Source organism: Diabrotica undecimpunctata, chromosome 5 (assembly GCF_040954645.1).
Source record: "Diabrotica undecimpunctata isolate CICGRU chromosome 5, icDiaUnde3, whole genome shotgun sequence".
NCBI classification, from domain to species: domain Eukaryota; kingdom Metazoa; phylum Arthropoda; class Insecta; order Coleoptera; family Chrysomelidae; genus Diabrotica; species Diabrotica undecimpunctata.
The window spans coordinates 133,478,352-133,503,592 of NC_092807.1; the positions used below are offsets into that span (position 1 = coordinate 133,478,352).

At 34.0% G+C, this 25,241-nt stretch overlaps 1 protein-coding gene across 3 annotated transcripts in view; it reads right to left on the reverse strand.

Moving 5' to 3' along the window:
• Positions 1–25,241, reverse strand: part of LOC140441806 (lutropin-choriogonadotropic hormone receptor-like) — a 477,770-nt gene that overhangs the window by 192,557 nt on the left and 259,972 nt on the right. For all 3 annotated transcript variants that reach the window (XM_072532733.1, XM_072532734.1, XM_072532732.1), the window contains exon 5: positions 22,693–22,770. In XM_072532733.1, the coding sequence (XP_072388834.1) occupies positions 22,693–22,770 (78 nt within the window). The remainder of the gene's footprint in view (positions 1–22,692; positions 22,771–25,241) is intronic.

Below are 25,241 nucleotides of genomic sequence, written 5' to 3' on the forward strand. Positions count from 1 at the left end.
TAGGGATCTTGACCAGTCGACTCGTGGTATGCAGTGCGCGTAGCACATGCTAGTTTGGCCAAATTTTCATCCCACTTCCTATGGTTGTCAGCTATATAAGTTGCCATCATTGTTTTAAGGGTTCGGTTATAGCGTTCAGATGGATTGCACTGTGGATGATACAACGCATTATAACGAACTGAGACACCATAGGTTTCCATCATTTTCTTGAAAATACCCGAAGTATACTGGACACCATTATCACATAGTAACAGACGTGGAACTCCAAATACGAGGAAAACTTCTTCTTCTATTTTCTTAACGACATGCACGGCTTTTGAGGATCGCAACGGAAATACCAAAGAAAATTTACTAAACACATCCATTACCACTAAGATAAACTTATAGCCTTGAGTTGATCTTGGGAAAGGTCCCATAAGATCGGTTGCTACTATCTCCCATGGTTGAGTAGCTTTAGGTTGAGGAGTCATAAAGCCTTTGGGCTTACCTTGTTCCACCTTATGCATGGCACACAGTGAGCAACGTCCAACGTAACGAGACACATCACTCCGCAGTTTCGGCCAAAAATACTTCTCGTTAATACGCTTATAAGTTTTCAGGATCCCCATATGACCTGCTAAAGGACTATCATGACACAACTTCAGCACTTCCAATCGTTGACCCTTAGGAACGACTTCCTTCCAATTGTCCGCTTCCTCGACCAAAAATCCATGACTGGGACGGATGTATTTATAAAGTTTGCCACCAGACATTCTCCACTGAGGATACTTCAAGGGATTAGACTCGATTTTTCTACAAAGTTTATCATACCAACTATCACCACTAGGAAGCGGTACAACCTCTTCAACCATATCAAGCACGGGAACTGACCGAGATAACAAATCGGGGACAACATGTTCTTTTCCTTTCCGATGCACAATCTTAAAGTCATATTGTTGCAATCTTACCGCCCATCGAGCTAATCTTCCAGTAGGATCCTTCAAATTTTGAAGCCATACGAGGGATGCGTGATCAGTCACGACCGTAAAAGGAACACCCTCCAAATAAGGACGCAGTTTTTCGACTGCCCATAACACAGCTAAACATTCCCGTTCCGTCGTGGAAAAATTCCTTTCTTGACGCGTTAGTGATCTGCTCAGGAAACTAATTACTTCGTCACCATCCGGGCCTGGCTGCAATAACACGGCGCCCACTCCATATCCTGAGGCATCACATTGGACAACAAAAGGCAAATTGTAGTCAGGACAATTAAGTATCGGAGCAGAAACTAGACATTCTTTTATTTTCTGAAAAGATTCTTCACAACTCGGGGTCCAATTGAATTTTCTTCCTTTCTTCAATATCGCTGTAATTGGAGCTAGTAGTGTCGCAAAGGAAGGAATAAATCTTCGATACCAGGAAAATGTGCCTATGATGCTACGAACTTCCTTGACGGATGTGGGTGTTGGGATACGTAGCATAGCCTTGACCTTATCACCATCAACATGTAGTCCATTCCTATCAACCACATGACCCAAATACTTTAGTTCCGGTCTACAAAATTGACATTTATCCCAGCTAACGGTTAACTTAGCTTCTCTCAAGCGTCTAAAGACTTCCTCTAAGATCCTTACATGTTCTTCAATAGACTTTGTCACGATGACCACGTCATCCAAGTAAGTAAAAACATAGGGTTCCAACTCCGGACCGAGGACACGATCTATCAACCTCTGCCATGTAGCCGGGGCATTATGTAATCCAAAAGGCATTCTGCAAAACTGAAAAAGACCTCGACCAGGAACCGTAAAAGCAGTATAAGGCCTGGAAGCCTTAGCAACAGGTACCTGCCAATACGCCGACTTAATGTCTATGGTGGAAAGATAATGCGCGTTCTTTAATTTATTTAAAATATTAGAGATGTACGGTAATGGGTAGCCATCCCTCTCTGTTACGGCATTAAGCTTTCGATAGTCTACGCAGAACCTCCATTTTGGTTCTTCACCTTCTGGAACCTTTTTTTTCACCAAGAGAATCGGGGACGACCAAGCACTATTCGATCGCTCCACTACTCCTTTCGCCAACATATCTTCTAGCTCTTTATCAATATGGCTTTGGATTACTGGGGATACAGGATAGTAACGTTGTTTTATGGGTGCAGATTTACAAACAATCACATGCTCAGTGACATCAGTACAACCAAGAGAAGTGCCCATTAGTTCACGACTTCTATTAATAACTTCCTCCAATTGCGACTTCTCTGCATCGGTCAAAATAGTTTGACCTCGGAGATGATCCACTGAACCTACCATTGCTGGAGCGTCCGAAAAATACCATTCGTTATGCCTCAAATCTGGAACGATACCCATAACACGCCAAAAATCAGATCCTAAAATCAGAATGTGCGGTACGTCCAAAATAACTAATACTGGCAAGACACGCAAGCGATCCCTAACCATGAAAGGTACTAAACATTCCCCCAACGATTCACACATCTGACCATTCGCCACTCTACAAACGGTCTTCTTCGAAGTATCCAACTCTAAACCCAAGTTTTGTAAAAATTTCCAACCAGTTCTTCCTACAATGGTCTTTGAAGCACCAGAATCCAATAATCCCAAAATTTCCTTTCCTAAGACTTTAACTTTCAAATATGGACGTTCATCTCCTTCGGAATGATGTAAAATAAAGTCTAAAATAGGACGTAGGTTGGTCGAGTCAACGTCGGCAACACCTCTTCGACCAGTTAGGTGCGCTTCCTTCCGTTTCCCGAATTACACGAAGGACAAGTTCTGACTGTAAACCCTTCTTTCTTACACTTAAAACAGTGAACAGCCTCCTTCTTCATTAGACACCCTACTGCCTTATGGCCTGACTGATTACAACGATAACAGATTAAAGTCCTAAACTTTCCTCTAGCGGACTCCGATTCGGATGAAACAACAGGACCCTCACTAACACTACTACAACTTTCAGCATCCACACTGATATAAGCTAGGTCCTTTTCCAAAGTATTCATTTTCCTACTATTCGGTTCAACATAGTTCCTAATACAATCACGTCTTTCCTCCATACTGCGACATAGAACACGAAGTTCCTCCAAGGTAGCTGGCAAAGGATCACGTAATCTATCTTGATAGAACGGATGCAAATTCCTAATAACTATAGACAATTTAACTTCCTCTGGAACATGACAACGCAAGCGATTAAAGTAACTATTCATTATTGCCAAGTAAACTCCAATAGTCTCAGACGAATGCTGAGTTCTCCTCCGAAGCTCTTCAAAAAGCGCTTCCCCATGGTGAGCTGACAGGTACTCCCTACGAAACTCTTCAACTAATTCAGCCCAACTCCCTACACGTAGACGAACATCTTTATAAAACTGATAGGCTTTATCCGAAAATAAATCTATACCTGATTCCAAAAGTATACTATCTGGTACATGACGAGCGAGACTCAATTCATTCACCATCTCAAAAAATGCAGAAATAGACATACCCCTAGCAGAACCTGAAAACTTTTCTATTCCCCATTTATGAGGAAGTATCATCCCAGAAGAAAAACTAGAGACAGACCCTGAAAAAACATTATTACCAGCTTGTGACATCGCTCCAGGAGAAGAAGCATGAACTTGTCCTACCCCTGCCTGAAAAGACTGATTTAAAACCGAAATCACATCGAGCGCTACTGGTACCGAACCAGATCCGATTGGATGCTGCTTATCATGTAAATCCTGTGACAACTTCAAAATCTCAGCAAGAAAGTCTGACTTAACAACCTGGGCTGCGTCTGCATCATCACCTGTTGGCAATACCATAAGATCAATTCTCCCCAAGACATGGTTAATCTGTGTCCGCAATCTCAAGGACTCAGCACAAGTAGGAGTTCCGGCAAACTTTCCAACAGCCGTATTCAGCTCCGCAAGTTTAGTCTCGATTGCAGTTTTATCCTGTGAAAAGGTGAATGGGTGCTCAGGATATCTAAAGCTTTCATTTGCTGCCTCACGACTAAGTGCATCAGACAGACTAGACCTCATAGACTCAACAGTGCCAGTAGACACTCCACGAATTTTGAGTTCATATTCCAGTTCCTCTTTCCTTAAGTAGTTGGGTACAAGTTTTCGCACCATCTTGCCAAAGTTCAAAATTTAAAAAAAAATGTATCAACCGAAAGGAGCAAATATTCAAACAAAATCAAGATATAAGTAAAAATATTAACACACAGGTACAGTTTACTTTATTAATGGGAGCAAACCAAAAGCAAAATAAAAGTAATAGTCGCTTTATTCAATCTATAAAATTTCACAAAAGATTTTCAAAATTTCATTGTTTCAGAACAAATTACAAGTCACAACATAATCTCAAAAAAAGATTTTACATTCCCTAACATAACTAAGTTAAACCACAATGTAGAATTTCGAAGTCCAACTTCTCAAAAAAATAAATTTGAACTCCAACTGAAATAGAAATATTTCAAAGTCCTAATATATCCATAATTCTTCTAAGTTCCACAACACCACTTCAAAGTATCTTCTTTTAAGTTCCATTTTTGGCTTCTTCCAACTTCACGTCACACAAAAAAAAACTAGTAAGCACTTCTTGGCATACACTTCCACTAAACACGAAGTTCTAAGACTACTACTAAGTGCAAAACCAGTGGTAAAGTAAATAAATCAAAGTTAGTCAATTAAAGCCCAAACACGTTAGGTTAACTAATTAAAAGGAATCTACACAAGGGGTTGACAAAAAAAAGGTTAATTAATTAAGGGCCCCACGTTGGGCGCCAAAATATGTGGCGTACAAAACCGAATCTATATAAAAAAAATTACAAAATGTACCAAATATAAATCAGACGTACACCCGGAAAGAAAAGTACTATACGGTGACAGTCTGGGAATGGCTCGCGGCTAGACAAAACAGTGGAGATGGTCGTGCGGTCCACAAAACAAAAAAAATCCGAAGTTATATCAGGGGCGCCAGGTAAATTGGCCCACAGCCTTCCCTACGTTACTATTCCATAAACCACCAACTTACCAATAGGTTTACTACTAAAATACTAAGTAACAGTATACAATCTGAATAAATAAAAAAAATAAATGAAATTGTCAGATTAGAATTTAGTCAATTTTAATAAATAGATTCCCAAAATAGTTGAAAATAAATACATACATACTACATATTACAATATTATTTAACTTTACCATAGGCTTAATAAAAAAATAATATAAAAATGCGGCTTCTACTTGCCTAACAAAAATTCATAAGTTATTTCTATTTAACAGAACAAAATGAAAGGTAAGACGTATCAAAAGTACCGGACGCTAAGGGGTGTGCGGTTCAATACCAACCAAAAAAAATAATTAACGCAAATAGGACACCACGTGAGCTCAAGTGCGTGCGCAGAAAATAATATAAAAAAAATAAATCTCAAATATATAACCCCCCCTTAGACGCAGTTTACAAAATTAAAATAGGTATGTGTAAATATTGAATTAATAAAATAAACCGCAAATTATCTTTAAAAAAAAATCTGTAAAGTATTTGTAAATATGAAAATAAAAACTAACAGCAAATAATCTTTTAAAAAAAACTATTGTATTTCGCAAACCAAATTAGACGGCGCTTAAATCTTCCGTTGAAAATTAATTATTATCGATCCATACCTCGAATTTTCATATACTTCACCGCGTGGAATTCCAGTTATAGTTCAGCGTGTCTTCAATCCAAAATCCCATACGATTGCCGATGTACATAGACTTGTGTGACAATGTTGAAAAGTTGAAAATTACAGCCAGATGGAAAAATACGAAGAAGAAGAAGCAGAAAAAAACAAACAAACCAACCAACCAAGAAGCAAGAAAACATTAATTACCATCTGTGTCTAAAATAATTATTTGGAAATAAATATATTGATTTTAACACTTTGTTTATCTGCCTTTTGGCGATAATGGAGCAATACAAAAAAAAACTTGTCTCCGAACTTGAATGTATGAAAACTGATAAAAATGTGAATAGCTTTTTAGAGATGGGATAAAAAAATAACTACAACTTTTTAATTAATTAAAAACGAAATGTTCTAACACTCACCCTTCTTAGCCAGATTAGGGGTTTGAAATATCCCAAATTGGACCGAAGCGTAGCCGGCTATTTGGACTCGTGATTAAGGCTAATTTCTTGATCTAAATACGACTCCCGGTATTCACGTGTACTGTAGATCCGCTTTTTTTAGCGAAATTGTGGATATTCCAAAAAAACCCTTCCACGAAGGCAGCAAATCCCCTTGAATATCCACACGGTTCGGACTAGTCCAGATCCCACATGGAACAGCAGCAAAAGCAAAAAAACAAAATGCCGTTTTTAATCTAGCCCAACCTTTCAGTAACACCGTCAAATCTGGAATCACTTTCTTTCCGTCGTCTTTCCGAACACTTGACAACTTGACACACGGAGGTCACCGAATAATACCGAGATTCAAAAATTTCAATTTTATGATCCCAATTCTTCCAAGATAACTCTAGAAAGAACGATCTAAATTAGTTTCTTCACAAAAAAAGAGGACGTGTTCCCTTAACTTCAGCACAATTTGCCAGACATTACCCCTATTTAAAAATTACTAATTTTATTTTCGCCACCTTGCTTATAATATATTATAGGCAACCGCTCTTACACGTCCTGAATTATTTAAATTTTGATAAAATAGAGGTGGGACTTTCTACTTTAAATTTGGAACGTAACATTCAGTATTAAACAAAATAAACGGAATTATTTTATATATTTTAAATAATTATTTTAAAATAAGTATCATAAATCTCGAAATATACAGACCAAATAAATGCAAGGCTTTCAATGTCGATGTGTATACTTGTTTCGTGAATTATCATAGTCTTTGAGAATGTCAAATATTACAATTTAATATATATCCTTCAAATAAGAACATAGATGATAAGGACAAACAAAGTATATCAGAATTGTAGTAAAGCAAGCAAACAAATGGAAGGAGAGAAAATAGATAAAATTAAAATAAGTAAATTTTTAAGGCCAAGATAAACATATTTCCCATTACTGCTTATCAGTACCCATAAATATATTTAGTAATGCCTTAAATTTAATCACTATTTTAAAGCAAATAAGCCACAATTCAAGTTTTAAATAAGTTTTTCCGTCGACCATCCATTTATGATTAATTTTAACACCCTCAAAATCATTGATTAATGACCCCTATTAATGAATGATTTTCTATTAATGAACGATTTTATTATATGCAACCCAACATACATTGCTTGTATAAATTAATTTAACCACATTTAATGCTCTGTGATTGGCACAGTGACTTGTGGTGTAGGCAACCAAACATATAGGTACCTATTTATATTCCCAATAAAAAATTATTTAAAATGACATAGAAGCTGTAAGTACTGTCTGTCATTGTATGTCATTATTTATCGTTAAGTAAATAAAAATTTAAACTAAGATATTTTTATTTCTGAAAAGTTCGGTCGACGGAAAAGTTTTGTAACGAACTCGTGAATTAAAATGGCGATTAACAATTTCAAAATATCTCAATTGTTAATCGCCCTTATTAATACACTTGTTGGTTAAATAACTATATTGACATTTCAATTTCCACTTTGGGAATCGTTCACAGATCACCTACCTCTGTTATTAGTGGTCTGTGGAATCGTTCTCAAAATACAAACATTAGTAAATTAAACAAATTTTGTTTTTTTGTTACGTGGTGAAAAATTCTTCTAATAATTTAATTTTTTCTGACTCATTCATATTGAAAATTCAAACATACAGTATACCTTTTAAAGTAAAAGACTTTAAAATGATATTGCCTATATTGTTGAGTTGCATTCCTGGTACGACTTTACTTGTAAGAAAGTTCATTCCATTACATGAAATCAACTTTAACTTTCGAATATCCGTCAGAAAAAAGTATATGTTTGTCTTTCTAACGACGAATTACATGCTATAATTTTTTTTAAAGATATTATCAAGTTAAAGTTGATTTCATGTAATTGAATGAACTACTTTATATGTGAAGTCATCCCAGGAACGCAACTCAACAATATGGGCAATATCATTTTAAAGTCGTCTACTTTAAAATATATAATGTATGTCTGAATTGTCAATATAAATGAGTCAGATAAAATTAAATTATTAGAAGAAATTTTCACCAAGTAACAAAAAAACCAAAATTGTTTAATTTACTAATGTTTGTATTCTGAGAACGATTTCCGAAGTGGAAGTTGAAACGTCAATAAACTTTCTTTAACCTTTAATTGTGGCTTATTCCCATTTAAGTAGTAATTACTATATTATTTGCTTAAGAACTCTATCCTCCTGCCTATAGTAATGTTTTTTTTTCTAAATTTAATATTTTTAGCTTTCAGACTTGCTTAAGGAAGTTTAAAAAGTATCTGAATAAATGTTTAAAAAAATCTTAATGCTAAAATATTGATTTTATTAATGTCCTACATAAAGGACAGATGTAGGTTGTTGATCTTTTAAATTAAAAATAATATCCTGTTCTTAGGACTCTGGTTGCCTATATTACGAGATTAGTAAAAGTAAAAAAATGAAAAAAATTAAAGATGTGAATATGCCTTTTATTTTTGAGACTACAAAAACACGATTCATTCTTATAACCAAAAAATGTACATTCTATAAATGTTCGAAATAAAAATTTTAAATTTATGCATTTTTGTGAAAATCACTAAAACAACTTCTAAATCTACTAAATCTATCCCACCCATATTTTTGTTATACTCCTTAATTACTTCTGGCCGGCAAACTTGTTCATAGGATTTATTTTTTTTTTTGACCACCGCTTACAATAGTCTATATCCCCCGAGGAAAAAATAGTAGATAACATTATTACTGGTTTGTTGTCCATCCACCGTGTGATGACCATTTTGCCATCATTTTTGTTTTTGATTTTATAAGTACCCTTTAAAGGTTTTGAAAAAAGTTTTTCTGGTTGGATGAAACAATCTTTAGGGATCCGGTTCTTCATATTGGTTCCAGTTTCCACGAGACAATAATTGGGTACAAAGCTCTATGGTAGTAAAATATCGGTCAAAGTATATTTTATGCCCTGGTATCAGTGATCTTACTAAATATAATACAGCTGACTCTCATAATCCAAAACCGTCACTAGATAATTGTGAAAATGTGGAATCCCCTTGATATATAATTATATTACATACAATTAATTGTAGAGTGGCCATAACAAAAGATTTTAACCCTACAGGATTTGGTTTATTGGGACAATACTGACAAATTGGATTTATACCGGAGAATGAAATAATCATTTCGTCTATACTTAATGATTTAGTGGGTTCTTGAGCGATTTTCCAAATCTTATTGCGTCTTTGTTCCACATTTATATTGGAATTAAAAACTACTTTTAGTGAAGTTCTGATGGCATAAAAGCGTTGACAGCTCATTGCTCCTGCAACAATAGTGATTCTTCATTTTTACGCCCAATACATGTCTATTTGTGGATACTGCAAAGTTGACATTACCATCGTAATGCCGATAAAAACTTTGATTTCGGGTAAAGATAACCCCAAAGTTTTTCCTTTATTAAAAATAGCGGTTCTATTAATGGAATTCACTATTTCCAAAAGAATAGTATCATCAATATATTGATAAAAAAATGCATCCCACTCCTAAAAGTCTACATTATTTAGTAAATATGCAGACTGTAACAATAATGATGCCTCCGGAGTAAATGTGCCACACTATTTGTCAGGTAAAGAGTCATTTTTATTAACTCTAGATTGCATGCTTGTCGTTTGTCTACATCTTCCCACGTTCCTTTTTCTTGCAATAAGACCACGGCCTCGCTCTCGTTCATGTTCCCGTCCTCGTCTTCACGAATGTCTTTTTGGTTTAGAAGAATGAGGTTGAGTTACAAAAGTCGTATTCGAAATAGCTGGCAAAGATACACATCTAGAAACATCGCTGGAATCACTTTTTTCTACGATAGGCGAAATAGATCTAGATATACCTTCAGAATTTGTTTCTGCTTCATCAGAACTGGATGTGTCGTTTTTATTTTCGAAATCTGGATCATGGTCATAGTCATCACTTGAAAACTCATCATCCGATGCATCTGAATTATTGAGCAACTCTAATAATTCCTCCTCTGATAATGCTGAAAATAAAAACTTTAACCAACAAATGTCCTATACGAAGTACATAAAAAAATTATAACGTAGCGTGTTTGCCACCGTATGCCTACATAAAGGATATAAACATTTTATCTGTTATTACTTATTATTTGTTAATTTTTTTGAAAAATCATACTGTTTACATTAATTTGCAACCTTTTATAAACACAGTGAATAAAAAATATGCTGCAAATTTTTTATGATTAAAAAAGTATTTAAAGATAGTACTTACCCTTTTTTCTCCAAACACGCTCACTACGACTGCTTTGTGAAATTGTCGCAAAACAAATGAAATTAGGGACGTGCTGTCGGTTTCTTAGTTGCAAAATATTCCATAGAGTGCCACACAGGGATATAAACTTAATACATTATTTTTAGGAGGCGCTTCGAGAATTCAAATGTTATGTTCTACCAATAGTACATTTGCGGCCAGGAGGCTGTTGTAAATGTTTATCAATTATTATACCTAGATATTTAATCTCTTATGTATATGGAATGTCATTTTTTGCATTGAATTTGAATGAGCTAAAATTTTGAGGTAGAGGTTGAGGAAATTTTTACATACGATGTAAATGGCATGTTTTGATTTATCTACATTTAAGGTGATCTTATTAAACTAAATCCAGTTCTGAATTGTAGCAAAGGCTGTTTCTGGTTTTTGTTTTAAATTACCCCATGTATTTGTATCATAGAAAATAGCTGTGTTATCTTCAAAGCTTATTATCCCACATGTCATATTCAGTCAGAATAGATTATTGATATAGACATTGAATGGAATTGGTCCTAAGACTGTTCCTCGCCGGACTCCATAGGATATAATTTTTCCCTTACTAATTTCTCCATCTATATAAACATGTTGTTGCCTGTTAAGATAGCTGTAGAGATAACTTCCTAGAATAGTAAGATATTATAGTGTGGTGGTACTTCATCTTGCTGCCAAGTGCTAAAATCACCACCTCTATTAAAATGTCAAGGTATTTTTCAGCTGTGACAGTCCCGTCAAAAAAATAAGGTCCTACAATCCCTCCACTCCAAATTCCTGTCCAAACTGTAACACCTGGAAGATTTAACTCTTCTTCTAAAATCGCATGGGATTACTGTCACTACAGTAAACAGATATGTCTATTAACACTGCCATTTAACTTAAATCTGACTTCATTACCTTTGTTAGTAAAGAGACTTTTCGATTATCCTCTATATAGGTTATTTTATTAAACCCTTTATGGACAAACTTTTTTGTTAATATAAAATAGTGAATAATTTGGTTTTATGACATATTAGGGCAAAAGATAGACAAATCAAAGGTTTTTTATAATTTATTTTTGTAATTAATAGAAAGAAAAGTGGTACCATGTGTAACTACTTACAAACGAAAAAGTTACTTAGCGTGAAATGAAATGAAACATTTTTTTTTTTTTCAGATAGACACAAACCTACTTTACATGTAGTACAGTGCCATGTTCTACGATGAAAAGTTGCCTTGGTACTGCAGCATGTACAACTTTTTTTTGCTCCATGCTGAGGCACATGTCTTTGACAGTTCTTATTTCTAGAGGAACTTGTTTTTTGAACCTGTTACTGGGGCTTGGTTCGTCCACGGTTGTTCTTCCAAATTTTGGCGTTTGGGGGTCTGCTCCAATTAAACCGGTGGCCACAGCAATTTTAATTCTTTTAAAAACATTCTCGTATCAGTTGTTGATTGCTTGAAAATAATATATGAGTTTAGTAATAATGGGTGAACAGAATGGAGAAAAATTCTATGCTACCACTTTTCGGATTTTCTATCCAAATCGTAGCAAGATACTTACATAGCAGACTTATCTACGAAGCCCACATATTTGTTGTAATCTTGTATTAGTTAGTTGCAATTAATTTTTACTGTTCCTTTTCTTTTCTCTTTACTTTGTCATTTTCTTCAGGTTTGTGAAAGTTGTTTAGAAAATGAATGGGTATTTTATCCATTCATTGCAAAGCTGGCAAGCTATCCTCACACATTCTCAAGTTTGAGTCACTCCTTTTCATTTTTTATTTGTTTTGAATTAAAATAGGTATTGAAATAAACTTCATAATTTTTTCCAACTAAATCTCTTGTAAGATCTTTTATCACTTTTGCCCCGAGGTTTTGCATCCCTTACATCTTTTACTTTTCTGGTGTATATTTGGAATTATAAAACAGATCCTGACTGATCAGCACATACCCATACCTTATATCCTCTTTTTAGGGGCTTCATCGGCATATATTGGCGTAAACTACTTCGTCCCTTAAACAATAACATTGATTCATTCATTGATTGTTGCCTCCTGGTATAAAATGAGCTTTTATAAGTAGTTGAAAATTGCTCTAGTAATGACCCCACTTTGTAGAGTTTATCGTAATTGCCATTACCTTTCTTAGGTTGTAATAAATTGACATTTGTGTGAAAATGAGTAAGCAACCATCCAAATCTTTCACGCCGTATACATAAAGAAATAAATTGATCCCTGATAACAAAATTTGCAGACCAGAAATTTCTATAAATATAACTCTATTTCACACCCATCAAAAGGTTTAATCCCAAAAACATTTTATTTCTTCAACTGTTGTGAGAGTGTTGTTTTTGTTATTTTCTTAAACTACATATAAATTAGTTTGGGAAACAAGTGTACTCAACAGTTTCTGACTAAACAAATGAAGAAAAAAATCAAGGGGAGTCTCTAAAGTATCAGGAACATTTGGTCCAACGTTTTAGGAGAAAGCACGGATTTGAGGGGCATCATTTGGGACGGTGGTCCATTTTAACTCGTCAAGAATAACAACTGATACCTCGTCTATACCATTACTGTTATGCGCACCGTCTTCATCGCCTGAAATATCGTTTGGTTTATCTAAAACAGCTGACTCCAAAGTCATGTCGATATCTTTATCCTCGTTCCAATCAAAATCGGATACGTTAGATCCATCCGACGCGATATCTGTTAGTAAAGCGTAAGCGTCATTACTTGTTTTTTTACTCAAATCAAGACGTCTTTTCATTTTGGAATCCTGTAACAAAACATACCTATTAGTTACTGATAGGCCTAGTGACACCTATTGGAACCAATAATCAAAAAATATTAAAATTCACTTAGTTATCTACGTAGATCATAAAAACTCAATACGGTAATATATAAATACATCTATTAATCAACAAATTAACATGATACATACCTCTTATCGGTAGAAAAATGTTTGTGTGTTTACAACAATAAATAACCTCATCCTCATTCACTTGTGAGCGCGCCTAATGTATTATGTACACTATGCATAACTGCTCCTGGAATTTTGCAATCGCATGGAAAGTGAAATACATGACGTATACATCGCATTCCGTCTAGTGGTCTCAGCGTACGGTTACTCGAGGTAGTTCCACCGTGGAGCCACTAAGCCGCAAAGGGTTAACAAACACAACTTTGATATTTTTGGGGACACTCTGTATATAAGGAAAATAATTTTAACATATAACTCTAATAGACAGCTTTACTACCCAAATATAAACAATTTAAAAATCACACAGTAATGTAAGAATTTTCCGTGTTGAAAAACGTAAATAACCCATAATTTTATCGAGATAATTTTAAAAAGTAGTTCGTATTCGTCTTCGTGAAATAAAATAAATTTGACTTTATTTTTTATTCTAATGGTAATTGGATTGGAACATGAAAAATATTCGTTTGTTGCGTGCACCAATCTGTTAAGGGCGTTGCCACCAGAAAGTCACTGACATAGCGCTTCTACTTTTACCCTTAGTTAGCATACCAAATGAATGTAAACCCATCCAAGTGCAAACCAATATTTTAAAAAAAGATAGTTTAATATCTTTTTTTTTTAATTTACCAATCAAGGATTTTTTTATTTTAATTTATTGTGTTTTAATTAAATTTAACAAAGCCAAAACGTAAAACTGCTTTAAATATTTTGTGTAGGAGAAGAAATCCCCACATATACAGGGTGTGTCATTAATAATTGAAGAAAGAAAATTTCAAATAAGCTAAGTGTCAAAAGCAGCTTTTTGTGATATTTAGTAAAAACGTCAAGAAAACGATTAATTTTGATTGTTTATTTATACAAAAAATCTATATATAACAAAACGAAAAACAATCAAAAAGTATAATAGAGTTATAAAGAAACACAACGAAAATTTTTTTTTTTTTTTAATAGGAAGATGCTAAGTGCCCACCTACTTTTCTTCAGTAACGGAACGGAATATATCATTATTTTGCATGTTAGTGTTTTCGGTAGGGTCTTCTTTTGCACTTTCAACTACTCCTTGTAAATTTTTGTAGAACTATTCGTGCTGGGGAGTGTTGAGGTATAGTGTCGTTGATTGGAGGCTCTTCTTCTTGTTCGCTGATACTTTGTTTTCAGGTTCCATTATGACTAATTTAACTTTTTTCAAATCATTTAGCGTCTTTTGCTTTTTAAAATGTTAGTTTCACGCTATGATTCAAATTTTAAAAACGAATGAGTGGTTTTGATAACATTTTTTTTTCAACACGTATCCTAACTGATCTGCTAACTTGTAACTCTTGTTAGTAAAGCTACTTTTAAGAAACGTAGCAGACACGACAAAATTTCGTTTGTACTGCGTCCTAGGAATCCTTCGCGCCACAGGTACTTCTTCTTCTTAAAGTTCCATCTCCTATCAGAGGTTGGATATCATAACGGCTATGGTCACTTTGCTGGCTGCTGCTCTGAAAAGTTGTAGTGAACTACAGTTAAACCATTCTCTAAGGTTCTTCAGCCAGAAGATGCGTCTTCTTCCTATGCTTCTTCTTCCTTAGCAGCTCATATTTTTCTCCTCTGATTATGTGACCCAAATATTCTAGTTTTCTTCTTTTTATGTTGTTCATAATTTCTAACTCCTTATTTAGACGTCATAGTACCTCAGCATTGGTAATCTTTTGAACCCACTGAATTTTTAATATTCTTCTGTAACACCACATTTCGAAAGCTTCTATTTTTCTTATTTGTTGTTTCTTCAATGTCCAAGCTTCCATTCCGTATAGTAAGATAGAAAATATGTAACATCTTAGAGCCCTCAATCTGAGATGCAACTGAAGGTCTCTGTTGGTAAGCATTGTCTTCATTTTCACAAATTCTTGCCTTGCAGTTTCAATTTGGACTTTGATTTCCCTGCTTTGGTCATTTTTGTCATTAATTCAGGTTCCCAGATATTTATATGTCTCTACTTTTTCTATTTAGGTTTGCTCTATCATTAATCTTTCATTTCCATGTTGCGTTTTTGAGACAATCATAAATTTAGTTTTTCTCTTATTTATTTTTAGTCCGTATCTAATGCAATAATCGTTAATTCTATACCAATTCTTGTAGCGATTCCAGGGTGTCTGCCATTATAACGGTGTCATCAGCGAATCTTATGCTATTTACTATTCTTCCGTTTACAGAGATTCCATCACCCAGATCCTCTATCGCTTCCTGGAATATGGCTTCACTGTACACGTTAAACAGTAATGGTGACAGAACACAGCCCTGTCTTACTCCTCTCTTTATATCTATATTTCCGGACTTTTGTTCTTCTATCTTTATATTGGTCTTTTGATTCCAATACAGATTGATAATGATTCGTAAGTCTCGTCTGTCTCTGTCTGTCTCTGTTTCTGTCTGTCGTCTGCCATAGGTACATGGAGGTATTATTTATATCCCCTACAGGTATTCCAAAGTTGAAACAGGAAAGCTGTAACAAGTAGAACATATATGAGTAAACTAAGGTTGGTATAAACATGATCTGTTCCAGAACCATGGATAAGCAGCAAAAGTTTTAGTTTACTGCCTTTGTTTATACGGATTTGACAGTTCAATCTATCACAGGTGTGGCATGTATCCATTCTGAGTAATCCAAAAGACAAATTTGGAAATTTTCGTTTAAAAACAGATCAATAGAATTTATAAGTTACTTTAGTATCTGGATATCGCTCTTGATACGCCCTGAACAGTCTTTTAATATTTAAGTCCGGGCTTAGGTATTTGTTACTGGACTTTGCCCTCATATAATGACCAATATCGCGGTGTATTGAAATAATGTGTTCTTTTGTAGCACAGCGACCATCTTTAGAATATAGCTATTTTTTATGAGACGTCCTGTTACCTGAGAAAGAAGTTTCGCAACGTTTCTTTTTAGTTACAAGAACGTTCAACTTTTTCCTTAATACAGCAAAAGTATTCATATATGTATTCTTACACAGTTAAGCAAAGGCTCTAATTTCATTGGGTAGGCTGAAGCTTACTGTTGTTTGACTTCTACTATCTTCCAGAACTTCATATGTTGGTGCCTCCTAACCCGCAGTAGGTGTATCATACCCATCAGATAAGTACCTTAAGTTTTGGTGTTCTCTCGGTCAAACTTTTTAAACAAGGATTTTCTCCAGCGATAACTGATAGTTGTAAAATTTATTTTTCAGTAGTAAATAACCTAAAAATAAAAAATAGACAAAGTAAGGCAGAATGCAACTTGATAGGTTATGTTAGAAACCTCCTGAGTTGGTAACGGTTTTGCTGCTATATCATTACCTTAGAGTAGGGAATTCTACTCGTCAACAAGTTGACAAGTAGAATTTCCTACTCTAAGATCATTATGTTTTCTAGTTTTATATACTTTACCTAAGTTGTGTTTGTTCCTTGTCAAAGTTGCCAGTACCATTACTTCTTTGGATTTTCACTTCACTCATTGCAACAAACTGTAACCTTTAATCACAACAAAATTAATGATAATAAATTTGACAGTCAGCACATAACCCCTTTGTAAAACAACAGGCAAGGCACATACCTCTGGCGCCATCTTACAGTTATATTTATAACTATATAAAGTTTAGTATTAGGAATGGCAACTAAGGCCTTTGTTAGGACGAAGATCATTGCACATACAACCTTTTTACACATACACTTGCACCTTCGAAACTTTCTTTTTTCAATGGGAAATATTTAAACTGTAGATTCCTTGAATAAAAATATTAAGATTGAACCCAAATCACTTAAATAAAATGTGGATCTTTACCGAGTTGCAGGGAGTTTTATTTAAAAATTTAAAAACTATTCATACTCAGTAGTTTAAAACTGTTTAAGATATTTTTATCATACTTGGTAGAAAGTGTAGGTATTATACACTATAAATTATGTTAAATAAACGTTTTACGGCTACTACCAGCGACGAACGACAGGGGAAAGTGAATGGCTGAGCTTTCTCAAATTCTACGCCACTTCTGTAATTGCTATTTTAGTGCTATTTTTCGAATCTACATTACTTTCTATGTATACAATAAACTCTTCATTCGTAACGAAAAAGTCATTATTTTTCGAGATATTTGAAGTTAAAAATAAAACGGTACAATCCTTTTGATTAATGTATTAATTATGTCGGTGTTTTTGGGTCATCGGATTGCATTTATTACACAAATGAAATTTTAATTCCTATTAACAAAAAAACATAATGTTATTTATTAAAATTTCTTGAAACAAATAGATGCATTTAACATTTAAAAACAAATAGTGGTTCTGAAAAGAACCATCATGTGTAGTAGGTGATGAAATACGGAGAACTCAAGTTTGTCTGACACTACTATACACAATTCATCGTCTCTCCCTACACAACATAAATTGGCTGCCTACCATAGCATATTACATAGATTAACAGAATTTTCCAGTTCAAAAAATAACTTCGAGACCGAACTGAATATCATTAAGCAAATAGCAGTAAACAATAGGTACAACGAACACACAATATATAACATTTTAAATCAAAAACTACATAAGAAAGCTCTGAAATTAGTATTTCAACCACCAGAGAGAAAAACCCAGTACCTTCTGCTCGATTACACATACAGGCAAGATATCAACAAAAATAGCCAAATACATTAAAAAGAAAGAAATAACAGCTTTTAGAACAAACAAGAACCTGCAAATAGGTGTTATATCAAATTACTTAGCTCACAAACGTCTGTCTTAAAAAAATCGTAAAAGACTTTATTGAACACTAGTAGTCCCCGTTCTCACAAATGGATCAGAGACATGGACCATAACCAAAATAGAATAATCCTCCTTATTGATTTTTAAAAGAAAGGTACTACTCAAGATATTTAGTTAGATCTATGAGAATGAAATATGGAGGTAGATATAACTTTGAACTGCAAAATATATATACAAGCATAAGTTTGATGAAAAAGATATTACCATTATCATCAAACAAAACCGTCTGTAGTCGGCAGGACGTCTAGGCAGGGCATCGAAATCGAACATAATAAAAACGATACAAACAGCGCAATCGGTGGAAATGAGAAGACCGGTAGATTTAAGCTATGGTGGAGAGACGGAGTGCTAAGAAGATAGGATGCTAAGAAGATCGGTGTTACCAACTAGAAAATCCAAGCAAGGGACAGAGCAGACTGGCTTAAAAAACTTGAAAAGGTTAAGGTCCTTTAAGAACTGTAGCACCATGATGATGATCATAATTATAAAGCAACTATCCTAGTAAAACTTAACTATATATAGCGCGGATTCCTTTTACGACGGTCGTTGCCTCCCGCATCAAAACTTTCACAGGTTCCTGTTTACCCAATCTTTTTCTGAATGGTTCTTAAAAAGGCGTGATCGCCTGCCAACGGCTAGCATTCTCTCTGTGTTTGTGCACTCCCAATAACACCCTACCACTATTGTCGATACGTGATGGAGATAGAACACCAGCAAGTATAAAATGTCGCGAAGAATGACGTTCAATTTGGCCTTCTGTATAAAGTAATACCACCCGATATAAAGATGGATTTCGCCTACTTAAGCAATGTTGTGGTAATACTGAAGACATTCCAAGAGCATTTAAATCGCCTGTAAGAAGTCTTTCTGAGAGTGAGAGTGGCTATTCTCCGTTCACAAATTGTTGATAGCACGAAATGTGCCTTAAACTCATAAAACGGTCGTAAATCATAGGCGTTCCTAAGGTGTTTATTCATTAAATAATAATATGTTTTAATACTGTTGATTACTAATGTTGGTTATTGTATTATATTAATAAAAATAAGAATTTAACCATTAAGAATTTTGTAAATAAGAATACCTTATCTCTTTGGATATTTCAATACTAATCTTAGCGTTTAATCACTTAAGTGGAAAACCTGGAATTCATATCCGAAGGTACTATTCGTTGCAAGATAATTAGGATGGAATTCCTCAGATTTTTAATGATATAATGGGTATAAAGTTGCCGGCTTTGGCCACGTGCCTCGTCTGTTTAGTTTATATTCGAAACTTATCTTGAAAGGGTGAAGTTATTACGAACGAAAACAATTTTTTTGTTTAGTACGTTTTTGATCGCATGTAATTTACGGCTCGTCAGAGTTTCCGCGTCTACGGCAGTAATTAGCGTCTCGAATATTTCTTTTGCGAATTATATGCAGTGCGTGAGTGATTTTTTATTCCATATACCTACGAACATATATGTACCTTTCGCTCGTACTCGTTTTGTTGGATTGTTTGTGATGGCTTCATCATCAACATCATCAAGTTTTACACCGGTACTGTTGCGTACAGTCAGTAAGTCTGTCTATTCACCAAGAGAGAAGACTATTGTCCTGAATGTTCACGATGCTCTGGTTTCTCAGAATCCCACAAACACTGTTCGCAACATAGTCGAAAGTTGTGCCAACATGACTGGCGTAGGGAAGTCAACTATATATAGGTTCCTATCAGAAAGAAAAAAACACGGTATACCTAGCCTAAACACAAACGAACACTTAAAAAGAGGGAAAAAGCCTATTGAAATTGATGAATTTGCCAACAATGGTATTCGAAGGAAAATTCATGGATTTTTTTTCAAAAAAGAAATACCAAACCTAAACAAAATTTTACAAGAAGTTAGAGACGACCCGGATTTGCCTCATATTGGACGAACTAAATGGTGGCAAGTTTTAAAAGAATTAAATTTCCGGTGTCAGACCGAAAATCACTTTTGATTGACCGGGAGAATATAATATGTTAGAGAAGAAATTATCTAAGATCCATACGAAAATTCCGTGCTGAAGGAAGGCCAATCTTCTACCAGGATGAAACGTGGGTAAACTCAGGTCATACTCTAAAAAAATTTGGTCAGATAAAAACATATTAAGCTCCAGGCAAGTTCTGGAAGGTTGGTCTACTGGTATCTCCCCATCTTCTGGTAAAGGCAGTAGATTAATAATTTCTCACATTGGCAGTGAAAAAGGATTTGTTAAGCATGGTTTGTTGGAATTTCAGTCCAAAAGCACAAAAGACTATCACGAGGAGATGACAGCTGATGTTTTCGAAGAGTATTTTGAGCAGATGATTGAACACATACCACCAAATTTAATTATAGTATTAGATAATGCACCTTATCATTCACGACTAGTAGAAAGACTTCCAACGACTGCGTGGAAGAAACAGGATATTCTTGACTGGCTGCGGAATAAGTATCTCCCTTACGAAGATGGAATGGTAAAAGCAGAACTTTTAAAAATTGCCGGCAACACAAATCTAAGTTCAAGAAATACGTAGTTGACAAAATGGCGGAAAGGCGAAACATCACAGTCCTTAGACTTTCACCCTACCACTGAGAAATAAATCCAATTGAACTCATTTGGACACAAATGAAAAGTTATGTGGCTAGAAAAAATACGTCATATAAAATACAAGCTGTACGTGAATTGTTATACGAGTCTTTACAACATATTACAGATCAAAACTGGAAAGATGCAGTAAGACATGTAATAGAAGTACAAAAAATATGGGATCTTAATAACATAATTGATGCTACCGTAGAGACACAACCGCTAATTATTAACCCTCAACACGACTCGGATTCCGAAGTTGATCCTATTTATTTAGAATTTGAATAGTTTTCTAATCGTAATTATATAAGGTAAGTAATAGAAGTTGTAATCGTAAGGTATTAAAGGGGAAAGGCGCAAAATGTCACCTGTAAAAAAATTCAATGTGTTTTAAATGTATCCATTTTTTTTTAAATCCTGAGAAAACTAAAAAGCATTTTTGAAAAATTTAAAGGCAGAATGAAATATTTATTAGAATAAATAAAAAGTTTCTTTTGCATGCAATATTTTCAATTAAAAATTATACTATATTTTCTCTTTTATTTCCATCCCTGTTACATAACATACTAAAATAAACATTGTAGAAGTTTTCAGGGACTTTCTGCCCTCAGTAATAATGTAATCTTTCATTCTGCTTTTAAATTTTTCAAAAATATTTATTAGTTTTCTACGGATTTGAAAATAATGGATACATTTAAAACACATTGAAAATTTTGCCAGGCGACATTTGGCGCGTTTCCCCTTAATTAAATAAATGTATCTTTTACAAATGGCAAGAAATTTTTTATTTTTGAATAAAATAAATAAGTTTAGTTAAAAAATACAATTTACATAAGTACAATTTAAAAAATATATTTATTTAGTTCAAATAAATGTTTCAATCATATACTCTACGACACTGGTCGGTGATCTCTAACCATTCACTATACCCTCCTAATAAGATTATAAGGTATTGTATTCCTTCAGATACAAGGTGGGTTAGTCGAAAACATCTTAAACCGTCAGTTTCAGGTTGGTTTTTACTATTATATCGTATTACCTATCGTCTCTGTATTTTATTTCTCTAATTAGGGTTAAACTTGTAGTGAGCTATCGACAAATTGTGAACCGATTATAGATTACAATTTTTAACACCTTTGTTTAACTGTTAAAAATGAACTTTCATATCTCACTATAAACTACCACTAACTCTGCCATACTGTCCAAAATAGAAAGAAATGTATTATAGATATCTACATTACACTATGAGAATGAAAATACAACGTACTGTTGGAACTTAAATTATCGGATTTCAGTACAAACTACGATTGACTCTGGTGACTATCCTAAATGGAAAAAATGTGTTGAATTGAATCTACATTACATGATAATAATAAAAATATTATTACCACTTCCACAAATGAACAAAAATCAGAAATAGTTTTATTTTACAATGAAACTAAATGCGGTCTATGTACAGCTGACCAAGTATTTCCAAGATCTGTTCACGCTGGTCATTGAATTTTTTTTTTATATTTTAGACAATTTTAGTATTAATAGCTTTATCATTTACAATTGCAATAAAACCCCTTTCACAACGAAATATGATAAGATCAGAGTACTTGGAATATCTGGACTTGAGTATGGTTCAAGAGCAAATTGAAAAAAGATCCACTCAACTATCATTACCTAAACCACTCAAAGGGATGCAGAATGTTTCAGGACCAAGTTCAGAAGGATTGTCACCAACAATTATGCAACAATGTACTGTTTGTCCTCGCTCTAAAGATATAAAAACAAAAAATAATGAGTGACCGCAATTTTTGCAAAGAGACTATAATATGTCAGAAACATATGAAGTTTATTTTCACTTCTTATAATGAAAAATAGGCTGTGTTTATTTTAATTAGTTAGTTATTATTTATTTATTATTATTAATCTATCTACTAAAATATGTTTAAAGTACTTACAGAATTTTTAATTTCGGCAAATAAACACCAAAAACATCCGGCTGAATTTTAAGCAGCTTTGGAGCTCTTTGTATATATCTGAAATAAAAATGAATATTATCCATATAACCAAATAAAATATTATACATTTTAAGTCAGCATAAAGGTACAAGGTACAAAGCAAGAAATAAATAATAGTCTAATAGTCTAATAAGGCCATGGGGAATGTTTAATGGGTCATTTGATCCAGCATGAATCACATAATAACAATACTACAATATGTAATACCAATTTTGGAAATTACGCCGTCAATTCTTCTCGTTTTACATGTAAGTCAAAGGTAAGATAAACTTACCACTTAAGGGGGTAAGTTTTTTTCGGCCAAAAATTTTTGAACGGTATTTATAACGTACGTAGGTAATACAAAAATAATGACCTGCGGTCTAATGCCGTATAAAAATATTGGTACCACGAGCAGGAAAAATTTTTAATTTTTGTAAAAATTTCATCCATTTTTGGTAACTTGACATAGTATGGCATTAATGAACAAAGTTTTAAATAGGTATGTGGATTAATTTTTTTGCAACACCGTACATTTTGGTTAGGACAAAGCTGAGAAATCTAAGGCGCAACCCCCATGAACCTCCATGTTTTTTATACCGATAGGAATTAGCAACATTGGCATTTATTTTCTTAAGTTGTTATTACATATTGTAGTACTGATTTATACAGTGCTAGTTGTCCATTCCCCCCTTTGTATATTTTGAACGGTTATTGTTATAATAGTGTAATTTGGAGGGAGGTAATAAATAGACGTAGGCTTCTCAACTAATCGCAACCAGTGACGTAATAGTGACAGATGACGTTACAGCGCCACTGTGACAGATAATTTTAAATGGGACCTTATGGCTAGTGGTAATGCATCCTATTTCTAAACTCTTGCACTACTCGTTCAAATGTGCCGGGGGAAATTGCACTACATTCTTCAACAATTAGTTGTTTCAAAATGTCAATATTTTTGATTGTTGTAACGTAAACTTTAGATTTCAAGTATCCCCATAGAAAAAAATCTAATGGTATGAGGTCCGGTGACCGAACTGACCATTCTATCGTACCTAGTCATCCAATCCATCTAATACGATATTCCTCATCTAGGTAACGCCCTACTGCACCATAATGGTGTGCACGAGCAGCATCTTGTTGAAACGTTATTTCCAAGTTGCCGAATTCAGCTGGATTATTCTTTAGAATTTCAAGTATTAACGGTTCAATTGCATTCTGTAACATCTCTAGATACACTTCACCGATTAAGTTAGTATTGAAAAAAACAGGCCCAACTATGTGGTTTCCCAAAATACCTGCCAAAACATTTATTTTATTTGGATATTGAGTATGTGTGTCACGAAAGATGTGAGGATTTGTGTTACTCCATTATCTCACATTGTGTGTGTTAACATTTCCATTGAGAGAAAAAAGTATTTTTGTTACTAAAACAAATTGTTTTTATGTAATCGGGCTGTTGGCTAATTTTATTGGACGTATTTTCACAGAATTTTCGGTCGGGGTCATTATCTGAAAGTTGGTGCATAATTTTTAATTTGTATGGATGAAATTTGTTTTCGGGGAATACTCAGTGTGCTGTCTTTTGACTGATTCCGTAAATGGATGCAACTTGGGCTGTAGAAAAAGTAGGGTGTTCAAATAAATCAATTCGAACATGTAAAACTATTTATAAATTTTTTAATTTAGTATATAATATTATATACTCTATAATATATATTATATTCTCTATATATATACTCTATAAATGTTATAAATGTCAAACAATTTGTCAACAGTTTTTTAGTAATATAGTTTTTTTGTGCGCTTAAAACTCTTTCAAAAAAGACTACCCGAAAAATCAGGCACTCCGCCTACCCTGAGAGCGAATGTAGACGTGGATGAAGCAATATATCTGTTTGACAGAAGTCCTTAAAAATCCGTCAAGGATTTAATCCTCAAAAATGGTATACAGTGCTCTCCAAATCCGTCAACGATTTGTCCCGCTGTTGGTATAACAGTAATCAATTATAATCACAGATATATACATATTGATTATAATACAGTAGTGCCCGTTTTTGTATACACTAAAAGTGTTAGAAGTTTTTTTCGCATGGTTCTATGGGTGGCCTTTGACACATGGTTACCGCATCTTTTAATCCAGGATCTTCGTGAAAACGACTTGGATAGACAATAGTGTACATACACTTTCGAAAGACTTGTTAACTAGTAAGTAGTATTTAGTAGTAGGAATTTTGTTTTAGTTCTTTATGTATTTGTACTGATTTTATTTATGCTATCTGTTTTTCTCTCTTTTTCTTTTTAATAAATAGTTTTGTACCTTTGAATGGATTTCTTAACCGTTAGTGTTTAAGGCATTCTTATACTACAGGTAAGAGCTCTCATAATTTGTAACCAGCAATCAATATTATACCCTCTATCTCATTTTAGGACATTCTTTATGTTTGTTCTATTGTGTAGATACTAATATAATCTTTTTTATCTATTTCTCAGCAATTTGGCTCAAAACT